This window comes from Panthera tigris, chromosome A1, assembly GCF_018350195.1.
Source record: "Panthera tigris isolate Pti1 chromosome A1, P.tigris_Pti1_mat1.1, whole genome shotgun sequence".
In the NCBI taxonomy this organism is placed as follows: Eukaryota; Metazoa; Chordata; class Mammalia; order Carnivora; family Felidae; genus Panthera; species Panthera tigris.
In genome coordinates, this window is record NC_056660.1 from 65,878,447 (window position 1) to 65,903,246 (window position 24,800).

A 24,800-nucleotide genomic window follows, 5' to 3' on the forward strand; every position below is an offset into this window, starting at 1 on the left:
ACTTCTTGAGGACTCGCCATGCTGTTTTCCGCAATGGTTACATCACTTCACATTCCCACCAGTGATGCACCAGGGTTCCAACTTCCTTGCCAACATTTATTATTTTTTGCCTTTGAAACTAACAGCCATCCTAATAGGTAGGAAGTGGCATCGCAGTATAGCTTTTATTTGCGTTTCCCTAACGGACTGGAGACACACGAGAATGTCTGTGCTAGAGTAACACAGAGGACCTGACCCGTATTCCACGAACACACAATATCATTTACAGCTTGGTGCTTTCGCTGGTCTGGCCCTTCTGCCTCAGTTTCCTCTGCTGACTGTGGGTCATCCTTTAAAACAAATCACAACTCAAATGTCATCTGCAAAAAGTTCTCTCAGAACATCTGGGTTGGGCTGGTTGACCTCACAAAAGGCCCCCACAGTGCGAGGAGCTGTGGAAGGTGGGCCCAGGGGAGGTGGGGGAGGGCAAGGCCCTGGACTAAAAGCAAGCAGTTTGAGTGAAAGTCTGTGTCGGGAGCAGATAAGCCCCAGGACCCTCCTCAGGGCAAACAGCACAGTAGCAGCTCTGGAGGTCTCACCACTTGGATTTCCCTTCAAGATGGAGCTTGACACGCAAGCTGCCAAGACTGCGGTTAGCTGAGAGCCTATGACTGCAGAGCCTTCGGGACCCATCTCAGTTGTCTCTGAGCAGCCTGCAGCCCATGACCGACCACAACGGGGCACCCCGCATTTCTGCCCGGTTCGAGACCTCCTCCCACACGCTGTGCTTGCTCTGGAGCTCCCTGTCCAGTCGCCTGGTGTTTGGGCAGATCTGCATCGCGGGCTGAGGCTGTCTCCCCACGCTTTCGTCTCCCCTTTCTTTTCACAGCTGTCTGACCTGCACTGCAGCCCGTGGGTTCCTCCTGCACATCCTCCCTTGCACACCTTTCATCAAGCATCCCCCCTCACTATAAAGTGCCTGCACCCCTACCTCTGTCTCCGTCACCCCTTCACCCGGGATCCAACGGAGGCCGATGGTCCAACCAAGCAGGTGGGAGGTTAGGTTTGGGAACAGATCACCGCACTGTCTGCCTGGCTGGTCAAGAGAATACCACCTGAGTGGGGCATGGCTCACAGAGCGTCCCTTGCACAAGGTGGCAACCCAAATGCTAAAACTCGCAATAATTCAGGCATTTGCGAAGCTCAGGGAACAAGTCATACGAGGACAATGGAATTGATTGGTTGTTAGTGAGTCACATGGATGCCCCACAGAGCGTGATGAAAAGCTGAGGGCAGTTAACCGACACTGACAACTTAGCGTGAGGGCCTTAGTTCTTAAACCAGGAGAACAGAAAAGGCCTGAAACCAAACTCAAAACTTAATAGTTAAAAGAAGAGTTGAAATCTTTATGGGTATCCACCCAGATATTCCCTTCCCAAGTGTCAGGGTCCCAGGTTTTTCCAAACAGCTCGAACTCCTTCTCTCGCAGAGACAGTAGATCAAAAACAAAATCGCAACTTGGAGGAGACCGTGAAGGTGAGTGTCACCCTGAAGGATTTCAGGAAACCGGGCTGGATCCCCATCAATTCTCCATTGAATTCACCAGTCTGGGTGGATTCTGGAAAAAATGGCTGCGGACAACTGACAGCTCAGTCAGGTAGTGGCTCCCACAGCAGCTGCTGGGCCCATGTGGCATCTCTTTTGCTAGAACAGAGTCTACGGTCCCTGGAACATGGTATCCAGCCATTGATCCGGTGAATATGTTTTTTCTATCTCAATCAAAAAAGAATATCAGGAACCAGGTGCATTTAGAGTTTTGCCTCGGGGCTCTGTTACTGGTTCCGCTCTCTGAAGAGACTTGGACCTTCTGACCGTCCTGTGGAATATCACATGCATCTATTAAACTGATGGCGTCCTGCTGATCAGGCAGAATCAGCAGGAGCAGGTAGCACACTGGTGGCGTTGCTAATTCACGTGCAGTCTAGAGGGTGGAAGATAAACCCTGTGAAGATTCAGGACTTGCCATTTCAGGAAATTCTTAGAAGAGCAGTGACGAAATCAAACTGCTGCCTCTTGCACCCCCTTCCACAAGGGAAGCACAGTGCCTGGTAGCCTCTTTGGATTCTGGAGGCCACACATTCCACACTTAGGGATGATGCTTCCGCCCATAAACAGAGTGACACGAAGGCTCTCTGGAGCAGGGAAAGGGCTGTGTGCAGCAGGTCCAAGCTGGGGAACAACTCCCCCTGCCACTCGGGCCATGTGCTCTGGTGGGCCCTGTGGTATTGGAGATGTCGGTCGTAGAAAGGGTCATAGCAGAGATGTTATGGTGAGCCCCAGTGGGGGAATCACAGTGCAAGTACCTGTGGTTCTGGGGGAGAAACTTCCCAATTACAGTGGAGAATTTTGATTTTATTTATTTATTAATTTATTTAGAGAGAATGAGAGCATGAACTTGGGAGGGGCAGAGAGAGAGAGAGAATGAGAGCATGAGCTGGGGAGGGGCAGAGAGAGAGAGAGTGAGAGCATGAGCTGGGGAGGGGCAGAGAGAGAGAGAGTGAGAGCATGAGCTGGGGAGGGGCAGAGAGAGAGAGAGTGAGAGCATGAGCTGGGGAGGGGCAGAGAGAGAGAGAGAGAGAGAGAGAGAGAGAGAGCATGAGCTGGGGAGGGGCAGAGAGAGAGTGAGAGCATGAGCTGGGGAGGGACAGAGAGAGAGAGAGAGAGCATGAGCTGGGGAGGGGCAGAGAGAGAGAGTGAGAGCATGAGCTGGGGAGGGACAGAGAGAGAGAGAGAGAGAGTGAGAGCATGAGCTGGGGAGGGACAGAGAGAGAGAGAGAGAGAGTGTGTGTGAAAGCATGAGCTGGGGAGGGACAGAGAGAGAGAGAAAGAGAATCCCAAGCAGGCTTTGTGCTATCAGCACAGAGCCTGATGTGGGGCTTGATCCCGTGAACCATGACATCATGACCTGAGCCAATATCAAGAGTCAGACACTTAACCAATGGAGCCACCCAGGTGCCCTGAGAATTTTAGGGTTTTAGAAAACAGCTCCTGGCAGTTTACTGGGCCCTGGAAGAGACAGAATGCTTGACTAGAGGACATCAAACGACCACATTTCAAGACTGTCCATAATGTGCCAGGTTCTATTGGACTCACTATTGTGAGCTGAATTGAGCCTCCCTCCCCAAATTCATGTGTTGAAGTCCCAACCTCTAATACCTCAGAATGTGACTGCATTTGGAAATAAGGGTTTCGAAGAGAGAATTAAATTAAAATGAGGTCTTGGGGGTGGGGGCGGTAATCCAATGTGAGCAATGTCCCTGTAAGAAGAGTGAATTTAGACACAGACATGAGCATGCACAGAGAGATGACCACATGAAGACAGGGAGAAGGTCGCCATCGATAAGCCAAGGAGAGAGGCTCCAGAAGAAACCAAGCCTGCCAACAACTTGATGTCAGACATCCAGCCTCCAGAACTAGGAGAAAATAAATTTCTCTTGTTTCAGCCACCCAGTCTGTGGTATTTTGTTATGGAGGCTCTAGGAAACTGACACACCCAACTAGCCATAAAGTCAGGTGGCCCCTGCAGCAGTCCATGGTAAGATGAAAATGGCCCATCAGGACCGAGCCTGAGAGGAATCAGAGGGCGCCAGTGAGCTGGAAGAGCAGTTAGGCTAGAGTCCCATGTCACCAGCTTGGTTATACCTCTCTCAGCTGACACCTGTGGCCTTGTGGAGGGTTCTGTACAACCAACTGAAAAGGGGAAGAAAAAAGAAAACCCTAAGCTTAGTTTATAGATGGGTTGGCTTGTCATGTGTATACAAACCAAAAATGGATGGATGGTGGCTGCATTAAAGCCACATAGGGGTGGCTTTAAAAGAATGTGCAAAGGAGAGATCCATGAAAGGGCAGAGCTTTGAGCAGCATACCTGGTTATTCACTCTGTAGAGAAGTGACCTGAACTGAGAAATGTATGAACTCATAGGCAGTGGTGAATGGCCTGGTTGAGCCACTTCAGGGACTTGGAAGGAAAAAGACTAGAGATGCAGAGATAAGAAGACAGGTTTGGAGGCGTGTGAATGGCCACATGGGGGTGGTTGGGGAGTATGAAGATCTGTTTATCCCATGTTAATGCCCACCAGAAAGCAACCACCGTGGAAGAGTCACTGAACCATTTGGTAGACAAGATGAGGTGGTCAGTTAACTTTGGCTAGGCTTCACCATCAACTACCCCAGAACTGCCACAGTGGGCGTCTGAATGCAGTCACCACAGTTGTAGAGACGGAACCTACTCGTGGGGCCCCCAGCACGGATTCTCACTTACCAAGGCCAATCTAGCCACTGCCACTTCTGCACATCCATCCTGCTGGCAACAGACAAAGGCTGAGCCCCAATATGGCACGATCCCTTGAAGAAACCCATCAGGTACTTGGTGGCAAGTCGACTCCATTGGAGCCCTTTGCATCCTGAAAGGGCCAGTGGTTTATTCTCACAAGAGATAACGTTTTCCATATGGATTTGCCCTTTCTGCCTGCAGAGCCCGAGCCAGCACCATTATCCTGCCCAATCTTGCTTCCTCTTTTATCATTACAGGCGTTACTTTGTCTCAGCATGTTTCCCACACGCTCCTTTCAGATTGGCTTCCTACACTTGGTAATGTGCATGTAAGCTTTCTCCATGTCCTTTCTGTGGCTGGACAGCTCATGCAGTTTGGATGCACCAGTTTATTTATCCGTTCACCTACTGGACATCTTGGTTGCTTCCAAGTCTCGGCAACTATGAATAACGTTACTAGAAACATCTGTGTGCAGGTTTTTGTGTGGACATAGTTTCAATTCCTTGGCGTAAATACCAAGGAGTGTGAGTGCTGGATCATGTGGTAAAGGTATGTTTACTTTTGTCAGAAAACTGCCAAACTGTCTTCCAACGTGGCTGTACCATTTTGCATTCCCAACAGCAGGTGTAGGAGAGTTCCTGTTGCTCCGCACCCCTGTCGGCATTTGTTGCTGTCAGTGTTCCAGATTTGGTCATTCTAATAGGTATCCAGTTTTTGTTTTAATCTGCGCTTCTCTGATGACATATGATGTAGAACGTTCATTTTTTTTTTTAACACTTTTGCATAAATTTGTTTCCACCGGGTTTTCATTATATGTTCTTAATGCCTGTCCAGTCATCTCCTGAGACTAAATAAATGATAAAGTTAAGCCATATTGAGTATATTAAAGTTGGGAATAAAGGCACACAAAAATATGTACAAAACTAAATGCCACAGAAAACAGTGTTTTTGTTATCTACCCTCAGTGACCAGACTCTACCAAAAGACCATCTGCTCTCAGTTGGTCCCATTTTCTGCCTGTAACTTCCCAGCCTCCCCAACCTCTCACTGCCACACCTCCGTGCCTGGTCCCCTCTCCATTTCCTCTAGCTACAGCCAACCCCCAGGAGGAATTTTCTTCCCTAAACAGTCAGGACCAGGGGGCCTCACTCTTTGCTCATTCTTAGCCCTCTGCCCCTCGGCCCCTCCCGACTCCTACTATGCCCACCTCTGGATAAATCCACTTTGCACATCTCAGAATTATTTTTTTTTTTAATGTTTATTTATTTTGAGAAAGAGAGAGACCACAAGCAGGGGAGGGACAAAGAGAGAGGGAGAGAGAGAATCCCAAGCAGGTTCCACACTCAGCACAGAGCCCAACTCGGGGCTTGAACTCACAAACCGTGAGATCACGATCTGACCGAAATCAAGAGTCTGATGCTTAACTGACTGACCCACCCAGGTGCCCCCACATCTCAGAATCCTGAAACGACCGTGTTCAATGTCAGTTTGTGTTTCACTCCTGCTTGGCAAATCCTCTTCCAACTTTGGAGCTGCTTATTCTTTTCGCAATCTCCACCTCTTCGAGGCCCTTACTCCACCCTTACCCCTCTTACTTTTAACCACCTGTGAGTGAATGACCTAGCTTTCCACTTCACGGAGGAAAGAAGTCATCACACATGCATGGAAGCCAGAAAGCTGGGCACAACCTTGAACTCCTCACCCTTTCTCAATGCAATATCCAGTCAGCTGCTTTTTCAAGCCATCTTAAAGTCTTTAGGAGAGAGAGGAATTAAAAGTATTTAATCAAGATGTTTAAAAATTTTTTCTACAGCAAAATAAAAACATACCTTAGTAAAAATAAAGCCACATTCTACATTAAATACGTTACAATATTGATACTTTTATAAATAAAATCATTTTAAATGGCAAATACATGATAAAAATCTCTCATATGAGATTACTCATATATAGTCCAACAACTGATTTTGAAAATGTAAAAACTACATCCTTCTTTTAAAAAACATTTAACTTAATTTTACAAAATTATCTAAAGTTAAAAAGTGCTAGATATGATTCCATTGTTCCACTTTTAAAGCAATTATAGCATATCAGACCTTTAATAAAAAAGATGAATGAGGACAGACAGCTCATCCTATGTTGCCTAAAAATGGAAACTTGAGAGACTTTGTAGGCAGTGGGGAAGGTTGGGCAACTGAGTTCAGGGCCCGCGAAGGCTGTCGTCAGCGCAGAACTGGGCTCGGTCCTTGTTCTCAGAACCATGAGATTCCATTTTCCTGGCCCCTTCCTACGAAAGGTCTTTCTAGGCCTTCTGGTGCCTAACTTTCAGGAGAAAGGTTTTTGGAAAGAATCTTGAAATTTAAATCCTATGCCAGCACCAAACCTATTCTAAAGATTGAGGTGTTTTGCATTTGAATTTTATGCAAAAAGTCATGAATCTAATTCCAAAAGAAAAGAGGACACCATTTGGTCACTTGGTTTCCCATGGCTTGTGGAGGTAGGATAATTTTCTTCTTTCTCTGAAAACTGTCTTGACTATACAAATGGTGGTTGTACTGGAAAGGGTTCCAATGCCTTTTCTGCATTCTTCCAGTTGTGAAAATTCTCTCTGTACCAGTCAACTGAGAGGAAAAAAACCAAAGGACAAAAATAAAAAACAAAACACTAAACACCAGTTAACCAGCATTTACTGAGTTCCTGCTAAGTCAGAAAAATCTTACCCATCAGCCACTCAGCTGACTGTACTTAGATTCTTAATTTAAGTAAGAATCAGTCTTGCCAAAGGGATGCCTAATGAAAACAGCTTGATTTTGAACCAACCAAGGTCATTAATCACAAGATGTTTCAGTACCCGAAAACTTAGATTTAAAAGACAGTTATCGTTTGTTTGTTTGTTTTTAATTTCAAAAGTCATTCAATACTGAATGTGCTGGTATAAGTGTTGAAGAAATTCTGACTTTAAGAAATTGAGGGAGAAGGAGAGATACGTCATTTGCACTGGTTTTAAAGCTATAGGACAAGTAATTTTTTGTTCGAGTAAATGTAGCAATACAGCATTCCAGGCACAATGAGAAGGTGTGATTTTTCTTCTGTTAATATGTAAAGTCATTTTATATTGTTATATTATCAGGAAAGTTTTTCTTAGTTAAAAAATGATAAATTATCTTTGAATTTGCTTTCAAAAATTCAACACAAGTATTCTGTATGTCAAGCTCTGAATGAAGACTTTTTTTCTACATGTGAGTTTATCTTTTCTCATGAATACATTTTTAAACCGAACTTTAACATATATATATATATATATATATATACAGATTCTATACACTTATTTTAATGGACATTTCTTCACACAACTAAATTTTGTTTGTTTCAATGTAAAAAGGCTTCAGACACTCAAAGACTGCAACTGTCCAGATGTCATCAAATCTAAGATGCCACTGAGGTTAAAATGGACCTGTAAACGTTATTTTACATGTTACCAAGAAAAGAAAGAAAGAAAGAAAGAAAGAAAGAAAGAAAGAAAGAAAGAAAGAAAGATGCAATAATAATAAGACATTCGTGACTTTAAACCACATACCTTTAAAGGATGTGAAAAAAGTGACAAATTTGCACCTGAGAATCAATGAAATAGGTTTCTAACAAACACTGATGAGACACAAGAAGACTCATCAGAAGTCAGTCTGTGAAATTCAAGATGCTTAGGAAATAGATTACTATGGCTGGAAACATACTAAATGTAACACTTTGAGAAGTGGAAAGGATTCATCACAACATTCTACTGAATTTAGAGTGTTCTAAAAATAAATTACTTTTCCTTTAAATTTTTCTGAATCTCCCCCAAAAGGATCCATTCATAACATACTTGTCTTTTTTATTCCTTCTTTCCAAGGCACTTTGGGTCTCCATCCTAAACCATGTATTTTTTCTGACTTCATTGGATATCTCATGTCATTGGTAGGTCTTAGAAAACAAAACAGATTTAAAATGACATTGTGGATATATATTTACAAATGTAAATAATGTGTGTCTATGAATCTTTACCATAATTCACATTTTTCCTTAAAAAAAATTCTCCCTGAATTTATTATAGGAAATTTGTAAAATAAAGTACATGTTAAAAAAAAAAACCATCTATAATCCCAGATGCCGAACCCTCTCCGTGGCTTATCCTTTTCTGATTTCAGCCACGATCTGGGTTTGAATGCAGCCCATACCTATATGTTTGATGAATGAATAAATAAATACACATAAACTTATTAGGGCTCCTATGTTCTTATAGCAGAAAATTAAAGAGAGATAATGGTAGTTTCTGATTAAGTGAACATATCTTAGAATTTTATAAGTATCTAAGATTTCACAACTTTTCCCCAATGTTTTAGCTTATTACTCACCTATCATTAACATAATCCACCCAGTTTTCCATTTCAGACTCTGAATTGGTCTCTTTGATCTGTGAAAATGGATTGTGTCGAATTACAAAATAAGACCAGAGAATAACAAAAGTATTACATAGCTGATTTAAAAGACTAGAAGAACAACCGCTTCAAAGTGGGGGAGACAGCTAAAATGAACAGCATTTTAGTACACTTCCTATATTTTATAACCCAAATTCCATCTGAAGCTCAGCAAAAATACACATTGCATAAACTATGGGAAAAAAATTAACTTTTTTGACTTTTGGTTATTACTCAGTGTGATACTGTGATTTATAATAAGAAATATATATTTGGTTTTTATCCCTGTTCCTAAAACCCTTGGAATTTCCTAAGTGATGAGAGATAAAGGTATCTTTTGCTGTTCATAACAAGCCCCCTTTTTTTAAAAAAATTTTTTTTTAATGTTTATTTATTTATTTTTGAAACAGAGAGAGACAGAGCATGAACGGGCCTGGGTCAGAGAGAGAGGGAGACACAGAATCGGAAGCAGGCTCCAGGCTCTGAGCTGTCAGCACAGAGCCCGACACGGGGCTCAAACTCACGGACCGTGAGATCATGACCTGAGCCGAAGTCCGACGCTCAACCGACTGAGCCACCCAGGCGCCCCAAGCCCCTTTTAAGCACACCAGAGTTTATGTTAATGAGTGAATTTTGGAAAGGCCCGAAGGAGGGGGCTGGTTGCCAACGGAACCAACCACATGTTCAGAGCGCTGGAGATTGAGTTACTCTCCAGTGGTCAATGATTTCACCAATCATGCCCACTTAATGAAACCTCCATAAAAAACCTAAAGGATGGGGTTTGGAGAACATGTGGGCTGCTGAAAACATGGAGGTGCTGGGAAGGTGGTATGCCCAGAGAACATGGTCAATCCACAATCTTTCCTCCTCCTTGGCCCCAGGCTGCTCCTCCATCTGACTATTCCGGAGTCACACCCAGTGTGAGAAGCCAGCCATCTAGAAAGTAAACTGTTTTCCTGAACTCTGTGAGTCACTCTAGCAAAGTACCTCTGATTTATAGCCAGTTGGTCAGAAGCACAGGCGACAACCAGGTTTTGTGACTGGCATCTGAAGCAGGGGATAGTCTTGTAGGACTGAGCCCTTACTTAACCTATGGCATCTGAAGCTATTTCCAGGCAGATAATGTCAGAACTGAGTTAAATTATAGGCTACCCAGCTTGTGTCTGAGCACTGCTTGGTGTGGAAGGCCCACATGGTTGGAGTCCAGAGTATTCTGAGAGTGGTATAAAGGAAGAGTTTCTATACACTGAATCCTTGAGATCTATATTGATGTGCATTAATATGTACCTACACTAATAACTACAATTATTTATATATCACTGATTCTTAAGACTAGCACATACAAGTTTATATTGCTGATATTGAGATATTTGTTATAATGAGTATCTACATTTAATGTGTTAGGATTTTTATTTTCCTGAAAAGCTGTTATAAACGAGTGATATAATTTCAAATAATGACATATCTTCACGTACATTTCATTTTTTTACACGTTTACTTTCCAACGGAGTAAACTGTAAACTGTTGATTTTGACTACCTTAGTGATTACTACCACTAATTTAGTGACAATTTTGAAAACACGACCTTTCTGCAATATATACATACCAGTTGTATTAGTTCTTTGGCAAGCTGGAGAACTGACATTTCAAAATTGGTTCCGATGTTATAAATTTCACCTGGTTTCCCCTTCTTGAGGACAGTGAGAAATGCTTCTACTACATCGGTAGCATAAAGGAAATTTCTCGTTTGAAGCCCTGATCCATGAATGCAGCTAAAAAGATGAAATGAAAGGGAATCACAATGTATAAAAATGTAAGCTCTCCCAAACCAAGGTACCACAATGACTGTGTACATTCTAGAGCAGCCAATTGCCATGAGATCCTAGAAATCTTTTACTGAAAACACAAAGTCTCAAGACTTTTCTAAATTTTATCATAATTTGTAAATGATCTCCAAACCTCCTTCAGCACTCAGCAGGAAAGTGGCAAGCATCTAAATGACCCCTGAGAAATAAGTTATTCATCAATTTTCTGCCTTAAATTAATTTTGAAGAAATCCATATAGCTCTGTGAATTAATTCCTCTGAAAAAGTAAAATTATATAAAGATAGATGTCAAATTTTAATGCTAAAATTCGAAGTTCTAGGATACATTATTTAAGAACTGAAGTTATAAAAAAAAGGTTGCAATGATGTTAGTAAGTAAATTACAAAGATGGATAACAGATGGTAATTATTTATAAATCTGTCACATCGATTGTAGAAGGAATTTGTAAATTTGTTGAAACATTCAATCCTACGGCCTTCAACTCTTAAGACTTTGTGATTTTCAAGACTGCTGTCACTGAATACTATCCATGTACCAGAAAAACATATGGGTACAAAGGTAAATGATAACATACCATTTCCTGTTGTGTTGTAGTAAAGATATAAATTTTGGAATAACCTAAAAGAATATTTAAATATTGTTTCAGACATTGGAAATTCACTGATCCATATGAATCTAACTCATCATATGATTAAAAGATGATTATTAAGAATTATACATAGGTATAAATTCTAATTTTTCTTACCAGTTCAAGAAGAAACCTATGATAATATTGACAAGTGAAAGAACTCTAAGATAGCTTCCTATTGCACAAAGATAAGTTATCTGCTAGACGAATATAAAGACAAAATGACACATAGTGTAAAAATTCAGAAGTCTTCATGAACAGTTCGCTGTCATCACAAAAGTTCACCTCGGATTTCATTAAGGGCAGGAATCCGATCTTATTCATTGCTTTGCATACAGCACCTACACTCAGCGCTTGTGAAATTAATAAAAAGTAAATCCCAGTGACACTGAATTCAAAGAAAATTTATGTTAAACGGGGCGAGCTATATTATTAAATTAACAATGCACCTCTGAAAGATACTCCCCAAATTAAGCAAAGTAGATATTAAGACCAGCGGATCATGACATGGCCGGCCCCTTTCTTTGGGCTAAGAGATCAATGCAACCAGCTGGAAAGTGGAAAACCCTATCTCCAAATTTAAGCAGAAGAAAGCAATGGTTACTTAAAATTGGGCTTAATGATACAGAACCAACTGCACTGGTGTCTTCAGCCTCTTAACTACATTTCTTTATTCAGTACTTGTACTACTTTCTGGAAGATGTTCAGGCTAGCCAACAATAAAGAGGATCCGGGGAACGATTAGCCAGCTGATGGAGAGACAAATTTCTGTACCAGCTTCCCGCATTATGCTCTGACTAGCTCTGAAATTTCTAGACTGCAAACCAGGAAGCAATCTTCAGCAGCCAGGACAGGAGCAATGGCAGTACTCTATGGTGCTTCTGAATCCTGCCAAGTACAAGGCATTTTCAGAAGATCATCTCTCTGGATCCTTTAAAGTCCCTTCTGAGCATTTTCATTATCCCTCAATTTAAAAACCACGCTCCAAGGGCCTAAGGTCACACCAGCTGCTGTCAGGTTGAGACTTGAACTCAGGTCTCCAGACTCTAAACCGGATGAGATTTGCCTTTGGCCTATACAGCATTTATAATTATGTACAATTACAGCAGAAATTATTCTGGACAAATACTGAAGAGAGATTATTTTAAATGATGAGAAGCTACGATCACTAAAGCACACTATGGATTCAGGAATAAAATGTACCTTTTCTGGATATTGATGTGGTCCGTAAACATTACTGCTTCGTGTGATGACAGCTGGAAACTTAAAGAGTTGTCGACATTAATGCAATAAGAGGTCCAACTGTAATAATTATCTAAAGACAAACAGTTCTAAAATTTGGGCACTTGCAGCTAAGTAACCCCACACATCTTAAGGACAGAAGTGAAGGGACAGTTTTCTAATGTAAGGTTCTTGAAAAGACAGGAGAGGATGGGAGTCAGAGAAAGGCAGAGGTTCCCAAAAGGAAGAAGAGGAATATCTACTTGGACAAGTGCAGGATGAAGAGAGATAGGGCCAGGTTTGTTAGGTTTGACAGCAGAAAAATTACAGAAATTTCTACCTGATGATTTCAGAGACTCTATCTTGGACCTCAGGTTTGGTTAGATGTGAAACTGCAAGTTGTCTTTCTCTGAGGCACCAACCCTTACAAATAAAAGGAGCTACCACAAATGGGAAAAGGGCCAAAGTTATGGAACACAAAAGGCAAGGGAATGTCAGCTCCCATTCGCGAGGAGCCAAGAGAGGTGAATCATGCAGAAAGGAGCATGCGGTAGGTCATGGAACCTGCCCTCCCTCTGTCTTCTTTCACCCGGAGGATTCTGGGAATCAGGATATTCCAACCAGGTTTTCCCTACAGCTCTAATTCTCTACGTATCACTGAAGTAGGAAAAAATGTATACAAATTATTGCTTTATTATTTTTTTAATTTTTGTTTATTTTAGAGAGAGAGTGCAGGAGAGGGGCAGAGGGAGAGAGAGAAGAGAGAATCCCAAGCAGGCTCCACACTCAGCAGGTAGCCGAACACAGGGCTCTATCCCATGACCGTGAGATCATGACCTGAGCTGAAACCAAGAGTTAGATGTTTAACTGACTGAGCCACCCACAAATTATTCCTTTAAATGATGAACTGAACAAGAAGTAGGTCCTACTTTGTCCACACAATATAGGAAATAAGTATTTTAAACTCCTTAGTATATAAACTGCTCAATCTAGGTCTTTAACTCTAAAAATGGAATGTTGCTAATCTAACTTGGAGTTTTAACACCTAAGTCCAAAGAAAAATTATTCAAGAGTTTCTGAAATCAGTTCTTACTTTATATCGTTCCCAGTAAGACTGTACAAAACACTCAGCAGCTGCTTTAGATGATGCATACGGATTTGTAGGTTGTTTGGGTGAAGATTCGTCAAATTCCTAATTTTAAAAAGATGCATTTAATAAATATGTATTATGCATAGTTTCTAAGTAGAAAAATCAGAAAACATATCACAAACCTTAAATATTAATTACTACATTTTAAAAAACATTTACTGGACCCCAACTACTTGCCTGGCATTTTTCCTAAGCGTTTTTTATATGGTAGCATTCACAGTAACCCTATAAGGCAGGCAGAGAGAACAAGTGCAAAGGCCCTGAGACAGAGTGCATCCAAAGGTACCACAAGGAGGTTAGTGTGAGGGAAGAGAAATGGGAGTTGAGGCCAGAGAGCTAGAGGGAGGCCAGAACCTGTGGAACCCTGAAGGTCACTGAAACAACGTGAACAGGTTTTGAGCAGAGTAATCCCATCATCTGACTTATATTCTAAAAATTGTTCTGGCTCCTGTGTCAGACCTGATGTAGGATAACAGGGCACAAGAAGAAAAAAGGGTTCCTTCATAAAGATTGCAAAGAGAATTGAAAATGCTTCTCACGGGTGGGACTGGATATTGAGGAGAAGTGGTCAGGGTCTGCTTTTTTATTACAAGTTTTTTTCAAACTGCTTGACTTTTTTTTCACTTATGTGTTTTCATAAAAACGTAACACAGAATGAGGTCACTGCAAACACTGACTGTGAAAAATATAGATGAGAATGGAGCCATCTTTTGCATAGGAAGCATAATATGTACAAGTGATTTAAAAAGGAGAACAGATTCCAGCTGCTACAATAATTTCACATGCACCCCTTGACATTCCGATGCGCTATCCTGAATGGAAGAGAAGGAGAGTGGGCGGTATGCTCTGCTTGGCCCGTGGGAATGACATTCATCATGTCTGGACTGGGACAGAAAGGCGGGACGTGCTGTTCTCTGGCAAAAATACTGTCAGTCAAATTACATATAAATATGTACCGAGACTAGATGGTTGTTGCCATTTGGGCTGGTATTATTTGATTTGAAGAGAGGACACAAAGAAATGATAGTTTGGAGACTCCTATAAGTGTGCATAATGAGAGGATGAAAAAGCCCAGGGTAGGTTTTACTTCTTTTAATTTTTAATTTTCATTTAATTTTATTTTTAAGTAATTGTTTCACCCAACTCAGGGCTCAAACTCACCACCTCAAAATCAGGAGTCGCACACTCCACAGACTTGGCCAGCCAGGCGCCCCCAGAGTAAGTTTTAATAAGACACATTTGTTTCATGGTTCATGGTAAATGGGTGAAACATATACTTTTCTAAGCTTACCTTATCAAGACTGCCTCCATACACTTCATCTGTGCTAACGTAAATAAATTTCTCCACTCTGGCTTCATGAGCAGCACTTACCAAAACATGAGTGCCATAGACATTAACATATGTAAACTCAAAGGCACGTACAAATGAAAGATCTAAAAAAAAGAGAGAGAAAAAGCTAGAACAATGCCACCCAGGGGACAAAACAAACACCAAACGGTAGACTCAGGTTTAAGGAAAGTTCTACTCACTTCTCTTCATTCACTACAACTGTAATAGTTTAAAAAAATAACAAAAACACATTGCTACTTACTATTGCTTTAAGCCGAAATTATAAAGTACATGTGAATTCTTAGAACCTAGAAAACTATCAGTGCTAAATTTGCAGGAAACAGTTTTATTCTATTACTTTTTATGTTTGTTTATTCTGTCTTTCTCAAGAGGGTGCGCATGCGCACTCGCATGAGAGAATGTGTGTGGGAGGAACAAAGAGAGAAGGAGAGAGAATCCCAAGCAGGTCAGCACTGTCAGCACAGAGTCTGATGTGGGGCTCGATCTCACAAACCATGAGATCATGACCTGAGCTGAAAGCAAGCAGAAAGCTTAACCGACTGAGCCACCCAGGTGCCCCAGGAAACACTTCTATTCTAAAAAAAAAAAAAAAAAAAGACATCTAAATTTAAAATTGTTCTTAAATTTGAAACTTGAAACATCTAGTTTCTACTAATAGAGGGCTAGGCTTTTCAGATCAACCTGCTATTGCTGAAAGAACAATAAATGCTAGATAAATTATTTTTGAAAATAAATTTACTTTGAAGAATAGATTCTCTATAACCTGGGAATGAGGGAAACTTTACTAAATATGGCTCACAATCCAGACGTAAAAAAAAAAAAAAACTGCTAACTGTGACTACATAAAAGCTCTTACACAGAAAAAAAACAACCAGAAATCTATAAAGTAAAAATACAAATAAATGACAAACTGGGGAAAATACTTAAACTTTTCAGAAACAAAGGGCTAGTATATTCAATTTATAAAGAAGTTATAAGAAAATAAAAAGGAATAACCCTATTGTAAATGGATAGGAGACATGAACAAATAGTTTAGATAAGAAATACAGAGGTCGTTAAGCTTAAGATGCTCACCCTCAATTATAATAATGAAAATCCAAAATGAAAACTGATAGATACCACTTCTTACCTACCAGATTGGCAAAAATTTGACAATAACTTCTGTTGGTGAAGCTATAGGGGAAAGATGCTTCATGCATTAGGAATAAGAATGCAAAGTGTTTTCAACCCCTAAGGAAGGAAACTTCCCAATATCTAGGCAAACTGCATATGATTTTACCCCCTCAATCCTGGTTATTAGGCTTAACTGTGTTCCCCCCAAATTCATGTTGGAGCCCTAACCCCAAGTACCTCATGGTGTGACTATATTTGGAGACAGGGCCTTTAAAGAGGTAATTAAACACAACACCATTCAGGTAAGCCCTAGTCCAACATGACTGGTGTCCTTAAAAGAAGAAATTCTGACACACAAAAAAACACTAGGGAAAACCAGGTGAGGACACAGTGAGAATGTGGCCATCCGCAAGCCAAGGACAGAAGCCTGAGAAGAAACCAACCCTGCTGGCACCTTAACCTTGGACTTCAGCCTCCAGAACTGTGAGGAATAGAATTCTGATGTTCAAGCCCCCAGCCTGTGGTATTGTGTCATGGGGGCCCTAGCAAACTAATCCACTCTCAATTCTTGCTTCTAGGAATCTCTACCCAACATCAATCGACAAACATACAAAAGGACACTACACAAGGACACAGGCACAAAGCCATCCATTGCAGTGCCATTTAAATAGCAATGTGTAGGAAATAAACCCAACTGGGGTACATATGTGCGATGGAGTGTATGAAAATAAAAAGGAATGAGGAATATCTCTATATCCTGTTTAGAATAATCTCCTAGATATACTGTAGAGAAAACCAAGGGAAATGATAATTTTAAAATCAGGTAATAAGGCAGAGTACTACTACTAATGAGAATTTAGCAACATTCTATCTTTTGTTTAGGTGATGGCTACATGGGTATTCACGTTATCATTATTCATTTCACTTTACTTCTAAATTCTTCTGAATGTATGGTATGTTTCAAATTATGAGATGTTAGACAATTAGAAGAGATCTCAGATGCACATAACAGTATAGATAATGATAATATGTTCAACCGTGTATCTACCACCCAGCTTTTAAGAAACAACATAAAAAATGCAGTTGAAGGCCCATCTCCCCAGAAGTAATCACTATATTGAATTTGGTTAAACTCAAAGTTTTAAGATAACATTCAAGGTTATACTTCAACCTACATTATTAAAATTGTCCTATTCTCCTGGGGGAGCATGGTATGTGCTCTTTCAAAGACATATATATTAAGTACCTACTTATTCAACCTCAATGGTGGACTTTGATTTGGGCTAGTCACTGGGAAAAAAATCGTCCCATCAGAATTGTAACATAAAACAATGCTTACCTACATGTGTTTGCGCAGCAAAATGTAGCACTATATCTATTTTCTCTGTTTCAAAAAGCAGTTTCACAAAGTGAGAATTACATATGTCACCCTATATAAAAAGCAAACATGAAAAAACTAAGTTTCATTGAGCACTGTCATTCGTAATAACCATTTTACTACATGAACCAAAACAATGATAAGAAAATAGAGAATAGAGAGAATAGAGAATATCTTGAAAATTCAACCAAAGGCTCAAGTAAGTATAGTAATGATGTATTTCTCCAGCATCCTAGGATATAAGATATTCAGTTCAAGGTGCTTTCTTGTAAATAAGTTTCTAAAACAATATTTTATTGAGCACCAACTACTACTAAAAACTGTGTTGGCTTTTTCCCGTAACATTCCTGCCAACGTAAGGTCACTATGTTAACAGGAAACTTTTTAAACATATTTTTTTTAAGTTTGAGATAACCATTATTGAAATATGTTTAAAGTATGACAACCAGATGACATTTTGAAAAATGTATTTTACCACAACTAAGTGAACTGTGAATATTTTTTTAAGTTTATTTATTTTGAGAGAGACAGAGACAGAGTGAGTGGGGAGGGGCAGAGAGAGAGGGAGACAGAGAATCTCAAGCAGTCTCCAGGCTCTGAGCTGTCAGTGAAGAGCCCGACCCAGGGTTCAAACTCACAAAAATGATATCATGACCTGAGCTGAAACCAAGAGTCGGACGCTTCACCAACTGAGCCACCCAGGTGCCTCATTATGAGTACTTTTGATGTTGTGTGTATATTTAATTCTTCTAAAAATATGTATTCTCAACAATTCTTTAATGACTGAAATACTTTCATATAGAAGAACAGAATTATAAAATGTTTGCTCAGTATATTCTTTACGATTTGTGGTTAAAAAGAGACTTTGTAGGGGCGCCTGGGTGGCTCAGTTGGTTGAGCATCCAACTTTTGATTTTGGCTCAGGTCATAGTCCTAGGGTCACAGGATCGAGCCCTGCCCTGGGCTCCACACTGAGCATGGATTCTGCTTAGGATTCTCTCTACCCCCCTTCCCCTCTCCCCTGCTCACACATGTTCTTTCTCTCTCTCTCTCAAATAAATAAAAATGAAGAAAAAATTTTTTTAATTTTTAAACTTTTTTTTAAATTTACTTTTGAGAGAGAGAGAGAGACAGAGTGTAAGTGGGGGAGGGGCAGAGAGAAAGGGAGACACAGAATCTGAAGCAGGCTCCGGGCTCCAAGTTGTCAGCAGAGCCTGACACGGGACTTGAATTCACAAACCTTGAGATCATGACCTGAACCGAAGTCAGATGATGAACCAACTGAGCCACCCAGGTGTCCCCCCAAAATTTTTTAAATAAAAATTTTTTAAAAGAATTTATAGAATATGTCTTTAAAAAAACAACAACAACCCCCCACACACAAAGCATGAGTTAAATACTTTCATCTGACATTAAAATTTCCCTTTGCAAGTCAATGACCTGACTCTCTGGTTTATACTTTGGACTCGTCTAAGGGTGGCCAGTAAGAATCAGCCTTCCAGATCCAGTTAATCCACCTTCTTAAGAGAAGACTATCCCAGGGGCTACATGGTGGGCTTTTTGACTATTGCCTGGCCTGAGTAATATTCCCCTTTACGCCAATCTCTTTAAATCCCAGCAAGGCCTTATCAAGAAGGCTGGTAAGGACCTAAAAAATAACAAACCATTTAAGTTCAATCAGCTAGCTACCCATAGATCTGCCGACGTGCCCAATGTCACATGCTGCTTTATATGTGGTATCGATTTAAAAGTAGTCTCTGTAGCATGTTGTACTTCTAGAAATTAAAAGGTCTTTAAGAAGCATACTTTCCATGCCTACATTACACAAGTTTGCAAAGTAGAAAGACAGAATGTCTGAATGGCTAAAGAGGCACAGTATAATAATTATATAATTATAAGAAAACTCTCATACCTGTATAAATTTGTAGTTTTGTTTGTTAGAAATGGTTTCAAGATTCTTCAAGCTTGCACAGTAATCCAGCTTAAAATAAGTAAGTGAGGAATGGGAGAGAAACAACAGAAAAAGTGATAATAGCTTTTCCTATAAGATATCAATTTATTTTAAAGACTATAGATGTTCTACTTGTAATACAAGAACATGTCTTCTTAAAGTGTTTGCTCTTTGTGTTTTTAGAAGTCTCTGATATGTTAAAAAAAGTATTTTAAAAAGTGTAATTCTGTTACCTTTTTAAAATTCAAAAAAATTATTGTAGAAACCCCTCCTTTAAAAAATTTTCCTGCCCACACGTGCCTCCAACCATCAGAAAAGCTTACCATTTCTTACTGCAAAGAAATTAGTAATTGAAAACAATGACACCTGTGTTATGCATATTATGACTGATCACACTGTTTTCTGAGTTAACTGTTAGTAAATCAGTGTACAGATGGGGAAAAAATTACTGTCCATGATAGTAAGGTAGGCAAAAATTGATAAGCCCCACATATTATTCTTTGTCTATGGATTTTTAGTATTATGTTTTATGACATTAAGGTAACTATCTGCATCTTGTGTTTAAAATAAAAATTCCAGTGATTACGAATCATGGCTTTTGGACTCTCCAAGGAGACTTCAATTATTACTGAAAAATTCTCAAAACTGAATTAACTTTAAGAAATAAATATGTAATTTTCCAGGAGGTGGCAGCTACAAAATCAAATAAAACAATGATAAAATCAAATAAACAGAGTATCCCAACTCCAAAAAAAGTTAATAATCACAAGATTACACTACATATTAAATTTAGGGTTGAAGGGGTGCCTGGGTGGCTCGGTTGGTTAAGCGTCTGACTTCAGCTCAGGTCATGATCTCACAGTCCGTGAGTTCGAGCCCCATGTCGGGCTTTGTGCTGACAGCTCAGAGCCTGGAGCCTGCTTCAGATTCTGTGTCTCCCTCTCTCTCTGACCCTCCCCCGTTCATGCCCTGTTTCTCTCTGTCTCAAAAACAAATAAATGTTAAAAAAAAATTAAAAATAAATAAATAAATAAATAAATTTAGGGTTTAAGATTTTCTTTTGGTAAAAATACTGCACTTAAAACCTTTAGTTTATAGTTTAAATGGACTAAGATTAAATACAGCATGATCACATGACTATGTAGGCCCCCTAAGTTGCTAAAATGACTAAATAAAAAACTAAAATATCAGCATAAGATTTTAATATTTAAAAAAGTACATCAATGTCAGTGCATGAAACTCATTTTATAAAACTCACCTTGTCTAGATTTATGATCATATAGTTCGGATAATCTTGTACTAAAGAGACAATCACATGTGATGCGCTGTAAGAAAAAAGTATATTTTGTTAGAAAACTTAACCTTTTCCCTAAACTAAACATTTCCTAAACATTACCCTAAGCTGTCAAGTATTAGGAAACTATTCAAAGATACCTTTTCAGTTTCTGCAAAATAACAGAAATAACATAGCTATACTGAATACATACTCCCCTCCACTTTTCACTAACTTTCTCAACAGTATCATCAGTAATCAGCATCAATATATGGATATGCCTTTGCACTGTGGGGAAAAGAGAATTTACTGGTCCTGGGTATAAGAAAATATTAGTTTAACCAAATGATTTTGTCCATTTGTGCTTTGCGTGTGGGAGTAAAGCAGGGTGATAAATACAATGGGTGGTGGTCAGTACAGATAGACTGAAACTATCACGTACCTTTTAAGGGACTTTAGGTATAACTATGCAAAAATTAAGTTAGTATGAGCATAGGAATTGTCTATGTTCACAGCACCCCTACTACAATTTCTATCTCTTGGTATAAGAATTTAGTGGTGTAAACCAGCATCCTCAGAATAACATGGGTTTCCAAGGCTAATAAGGGCTGAGGCCATCCTGAATTGGATAGCCATAGTGGCTCCTGGCTTCAGAGGACCTTGAAGTGGAACCGGAGGCATCTCAGTGAGATAATTCACCAGGTTTTTTCATACACACTAAAATACTGGGCCCCCAGGAACAAGGGCAGCCCTTGACCAAATTATGAACTCAGACTTTTGTACCTGACGGCCCTTTCACAGCATTTTCTAGGACTTGCCCTTCCAGGACCAGCACTCTCACACAAGTTCCACCCTTTTATGCTCCTCTTCTCATTAACTAACCCCTGCCTGTCTGGTACCCTCCTCCAAATCACAGTCAGATTAGAAGAGCTTATTTAAGGTGCTAATGGGGGAGGTTATTCCCATGTTTCTCTTCTTCCACTAGACACTGGGAGTTTCCTGTTGGTACCTGTGCATTCATCCGTTCAACAACTTTTGAAGACCTTTGTAAAATAAGCCAAGAATTCTTATAAACACTGGTTGAAAACAATAATCTCTGCCCTCATCGGTTTACATTCTAGAGTGGGGATGCAGACAATAAGCAAGTAAACACTAATACGCAATATAATTTCAGGTAGTGATTAGTGCGTTAGTTGAGAAAGGGGCTATTTTAGATAAGATGGCCAGGTAACACCTCTCCCAGGAGGTGATGTCTAAGTAGCCATCCGAATTGAGTGATGCAAGCGGCCTAAGCAAAGAGGAAGTAAGTGCAAAGGCCTCAAGACAGGAGGAACGGGCCTCAGGTGTTTACAGACACTCCAAAAGAGTAAGTGTGGCAGGCACAGAAAAGCAAAGAGGTAGAATGGCAGATCAGTTTGGAAAAGTAGGGCGTGGACACTTGAGTCTTGTAGATATGTTAAAGAGTTTGGATTTTATTCTAAGTTTGACAGGAACCACTAGGGTAAAACTCTATGCACTTATTTACTTAATAAACACTGACTTCTGTGGGAAGAACAGACTTTAGGGGAACAAGAGTGGAAGCAGTATGACCAATTGGGAAGTAACAGTGGTAATCTAGGCAGAAGACAGTAACGTGGACTAGGGTAGGAGGGCGGGGCGGGGGGTGGGGTGGCGGTGTGAGAAGTGTTTGCTTTGAAAGTAGTGAAAGAGGACTCCCTGATTGAATATGGGTGTGAGAGGTAAAGAGCCATCACACATCTAGTCCAGGTCAAAGCACTAACAGAGGGGTGTTTGTTAAAGCCCGCTAAATAAATGAATATGCTACTGTAACCCAAAAATGGTTGCTTGGCGCCTATATGTAGAAGGCCTGGTACGGAAGGGGTGGGCTGGAGACTGGGGCAGTCGAGGAAGCTTACTGCAACGTGGGTGCACTCAGAAGAGTGACAGGTGCATCCCAGGCCAGGTAAGAGGACAGACGGTACCACAGCACTTTGGTTTTGGTTGGGAAGCATCTTAAAGAAGTCGGAGTTTCAAAGGAACCAAGACTTTTCAGGCGGAGGCGGGGACGGGGGTCGGGGAGGGGGGGTGATGGCAGAAGGTAGGCTGATCCTAGTCATGCGTTAAGACCCTTCCCATTTCAGACCCCCTAAGCTGGTCCCAAGTTGCCAAGAGCAAGTAGAGGTGCAGGAAAAGGTTGGGGTTTCTGGGGAGCCACTACTCGGCCAGCGACGCCGTTACCTACATGAAACCAGCACCCCCGGTCACCAAGAGCCGCTTCGCAAAGCTGCCGGGAGGACCCAAGGGCTCCGCCCTGCCCGCAGCCGACATCTCCCAGCTCAGCAGTGCCTAGCAGCGTAAAGCGCCAGATCTGTACACCGCAGGTAAGTTCCACCGCGACTTTTCGCGACACGTCTCGCTGCCCCGACACGTCAGTGGGGTGGGCAGCAGCAGCTTCCGGAGCTGGGCCGACTTATCCCCGCCCACTGCGGGCTGGGCGGGGCCCGCGGGGGAGCGGGCGGCGCAGCGCTACTGCGCAGGCGCAGCTCTTCTCCGTTCAAACCCACCGGGTTAAACGCAATTGGGGTGGCTGGGAAGATGAGGTCTGGTACGGTTCGTGACAAGTGACACCAGTATGGATCGGGTTTTTACTTAGATACGCAGATGTCGGAGTTATGAATGATTACCTTCTTTTCATTCTTGTACTGCAACGATCTCCACCGACTGTTTACCACCAGCTGAGCTGAGAACAGGAGTTCTCTTCTTGCAAAGTGTGGAAATAGGAGGTTAGAATTGCAAAATGCCTTTTACTTTGTTAATACTTTTACCGACAACGCAGGCTGCTGACCGTCGTGGTAAAGATATTTCCTAGATTCTGCCCTTACACTCCCTCTTTCTCCCTATGCTCCAGCCTGCCTGCCCTTCTCGCTCTTCCTTGAATTTGTCAGGTCTGCTACTTCTCCTGGGCCTCTCCGCAGATGTCTGCCTAGTTTTTACCGATACTTCGTCAGTTCTCCTCCTGAATGTCACCCTTCTAGAGAGTCCTTCTTTGACCACCCCGAGTAAGATAGCAAGCTCTACCCCAGCCCTGCAGAACCACTTTATCCTTATTTCATTTTCTGCATAGTGGTCATTGATGTCAATTAACTGCTCATTGATATTGCTCCATGAGGTCAAGGGATCCGTTTTGTTTTTTGCCGTAATGCCCAGGCCATGGGACAAGGCCTGGGACAGAATAAATGATCAGTTAATGTTGTTGAATAGATGAATAGATATGTTGGTTGTTTTTTTTTCTTTTTTCATGTAATGTGTTGGCAAAGTCTAAAAAGAATGAGAATACGCAGTATATGTGGAAATGCCATTTGTTACAACTTTTTTCAGGGGCAAAGTGGTAACATATATGAAAAGTTCAAATGTACATACCCTATGATCCCCAAATTCCATGATGTATAATATAGATAATTGCAAATAAACACAAATATGTTCATTGCTATATTGCTTATATGTAGTAGTGAAAAACTGGATACAATCTAATGACATATTAGATCCAGTCTCACCTTTTAAATACCATGGGCTGAAATAAAGACTTTCAAAAGAATGTACGCACATGGAATGAGGACCAAAATATATTGTAGTGGATACTTATGGTTTTATCTGACCAGACTCTCCTACCCTTTATAATCACCCTAAATTGACCACTCCCCCACCTCAGGAAGGTCACAGGAGCATCGAACTCACACTAGGCCAACTGAAGCATCTTCCTGGGATTTGGAATTGGACTAAGGTTCTAGTATAATCTGGTTGCTCTTCTTGAACTCTTGAGGACCTACAAATCTGGGACTAGTTGGTGGCCATTTTCATTCAAATGAAGTGAGGAATCAAAAAAAAAAAATCTGTCTTCAGTGAAAGAAAAACAGAGTTGATCACAAAGAGAAGAAAGAGACAGAAAGTGCCTCACAGCATTCATGGCCTATGTTCTGATTTTTTTTCCAGGACCAATTTTATTCCTGTCCTTGGTGTGCAAATACCATGTACGTTTGTAACTACATGTCTAAAAAGATCTACCCTAAACTACTAACAGGGGTTACCTTGTTACCATATCAGGCAGGGCAAGGAAAAAATGAGGACTTCCGTTTTTACTTCAT

At 40.9% G+C, this 24,800-nt stretch overlaps 1 protein-coding gene and 1 long non-coding RNA gene across 3 annotated transcripts; both read right to left on the bottom strand.

Moving 5' to 3' along the window:
* Window positions 1-314: 314 nt before the first annotated feature.
* LOC122236671 lies at window positions 315-4,840 on the bottom strand. Its single transcript, XR_006214834.1, has 2 exons — window positions 4,301-4,840; window positions 315-2,350 (listed from the first exon to the last, which is right to left on the bottom strand). It is a non-coding gene; the product is annotated as an uncharacterized LOC122236671 (long non-coding RNA).
* An 850-nt stretch (window positions 4,841-5,690) lies between these two features.
* Window positions 5,691-23,112, bottom strand: TGDS (TDP-glucose 4,6-dehydratase). Of its 2 annotated transcripts, XM_015544849.2 has the most exons (12): window positions 22,901-23,112; window positions 20,644-20,710; window positions 19,347-19,415; window positions 17,396-17,486; window positions 14,884-15,026; window positions 13,536-13,634; window positions 12,425-12,484; window positions 11,168-11,211; window positions 10,373-10,538; window positions 8,704-8,762; window positions 8,175-8,272; window positions 5,691-6,933 (listed from the first exon to the last, which is right to left on the bottom strand). In XM_015544849.2, the coding sequence occupies exons 1-12, from the start codon at window positions 22,984-22,986 to the stop codon at window positions 6,848-6,850; spliced, it is 1,068 nt and encodes a 355-aa protein (XP_015400335.2). In that variant the 5' UTR covers window positions 22,987-23,112; the 3' UTR covers window positions 5,691-6,847. The 2 variants fall into 2 exon arrangements, with proteins under 2 accessions (XP_015400335.2, XP_042835106.1); XM_042979172.1 differs by lacking the exon at window positions 19,347-19,415.
* Window positions 23,113-24,800: the final 1,688 nt, after the last annotated feature.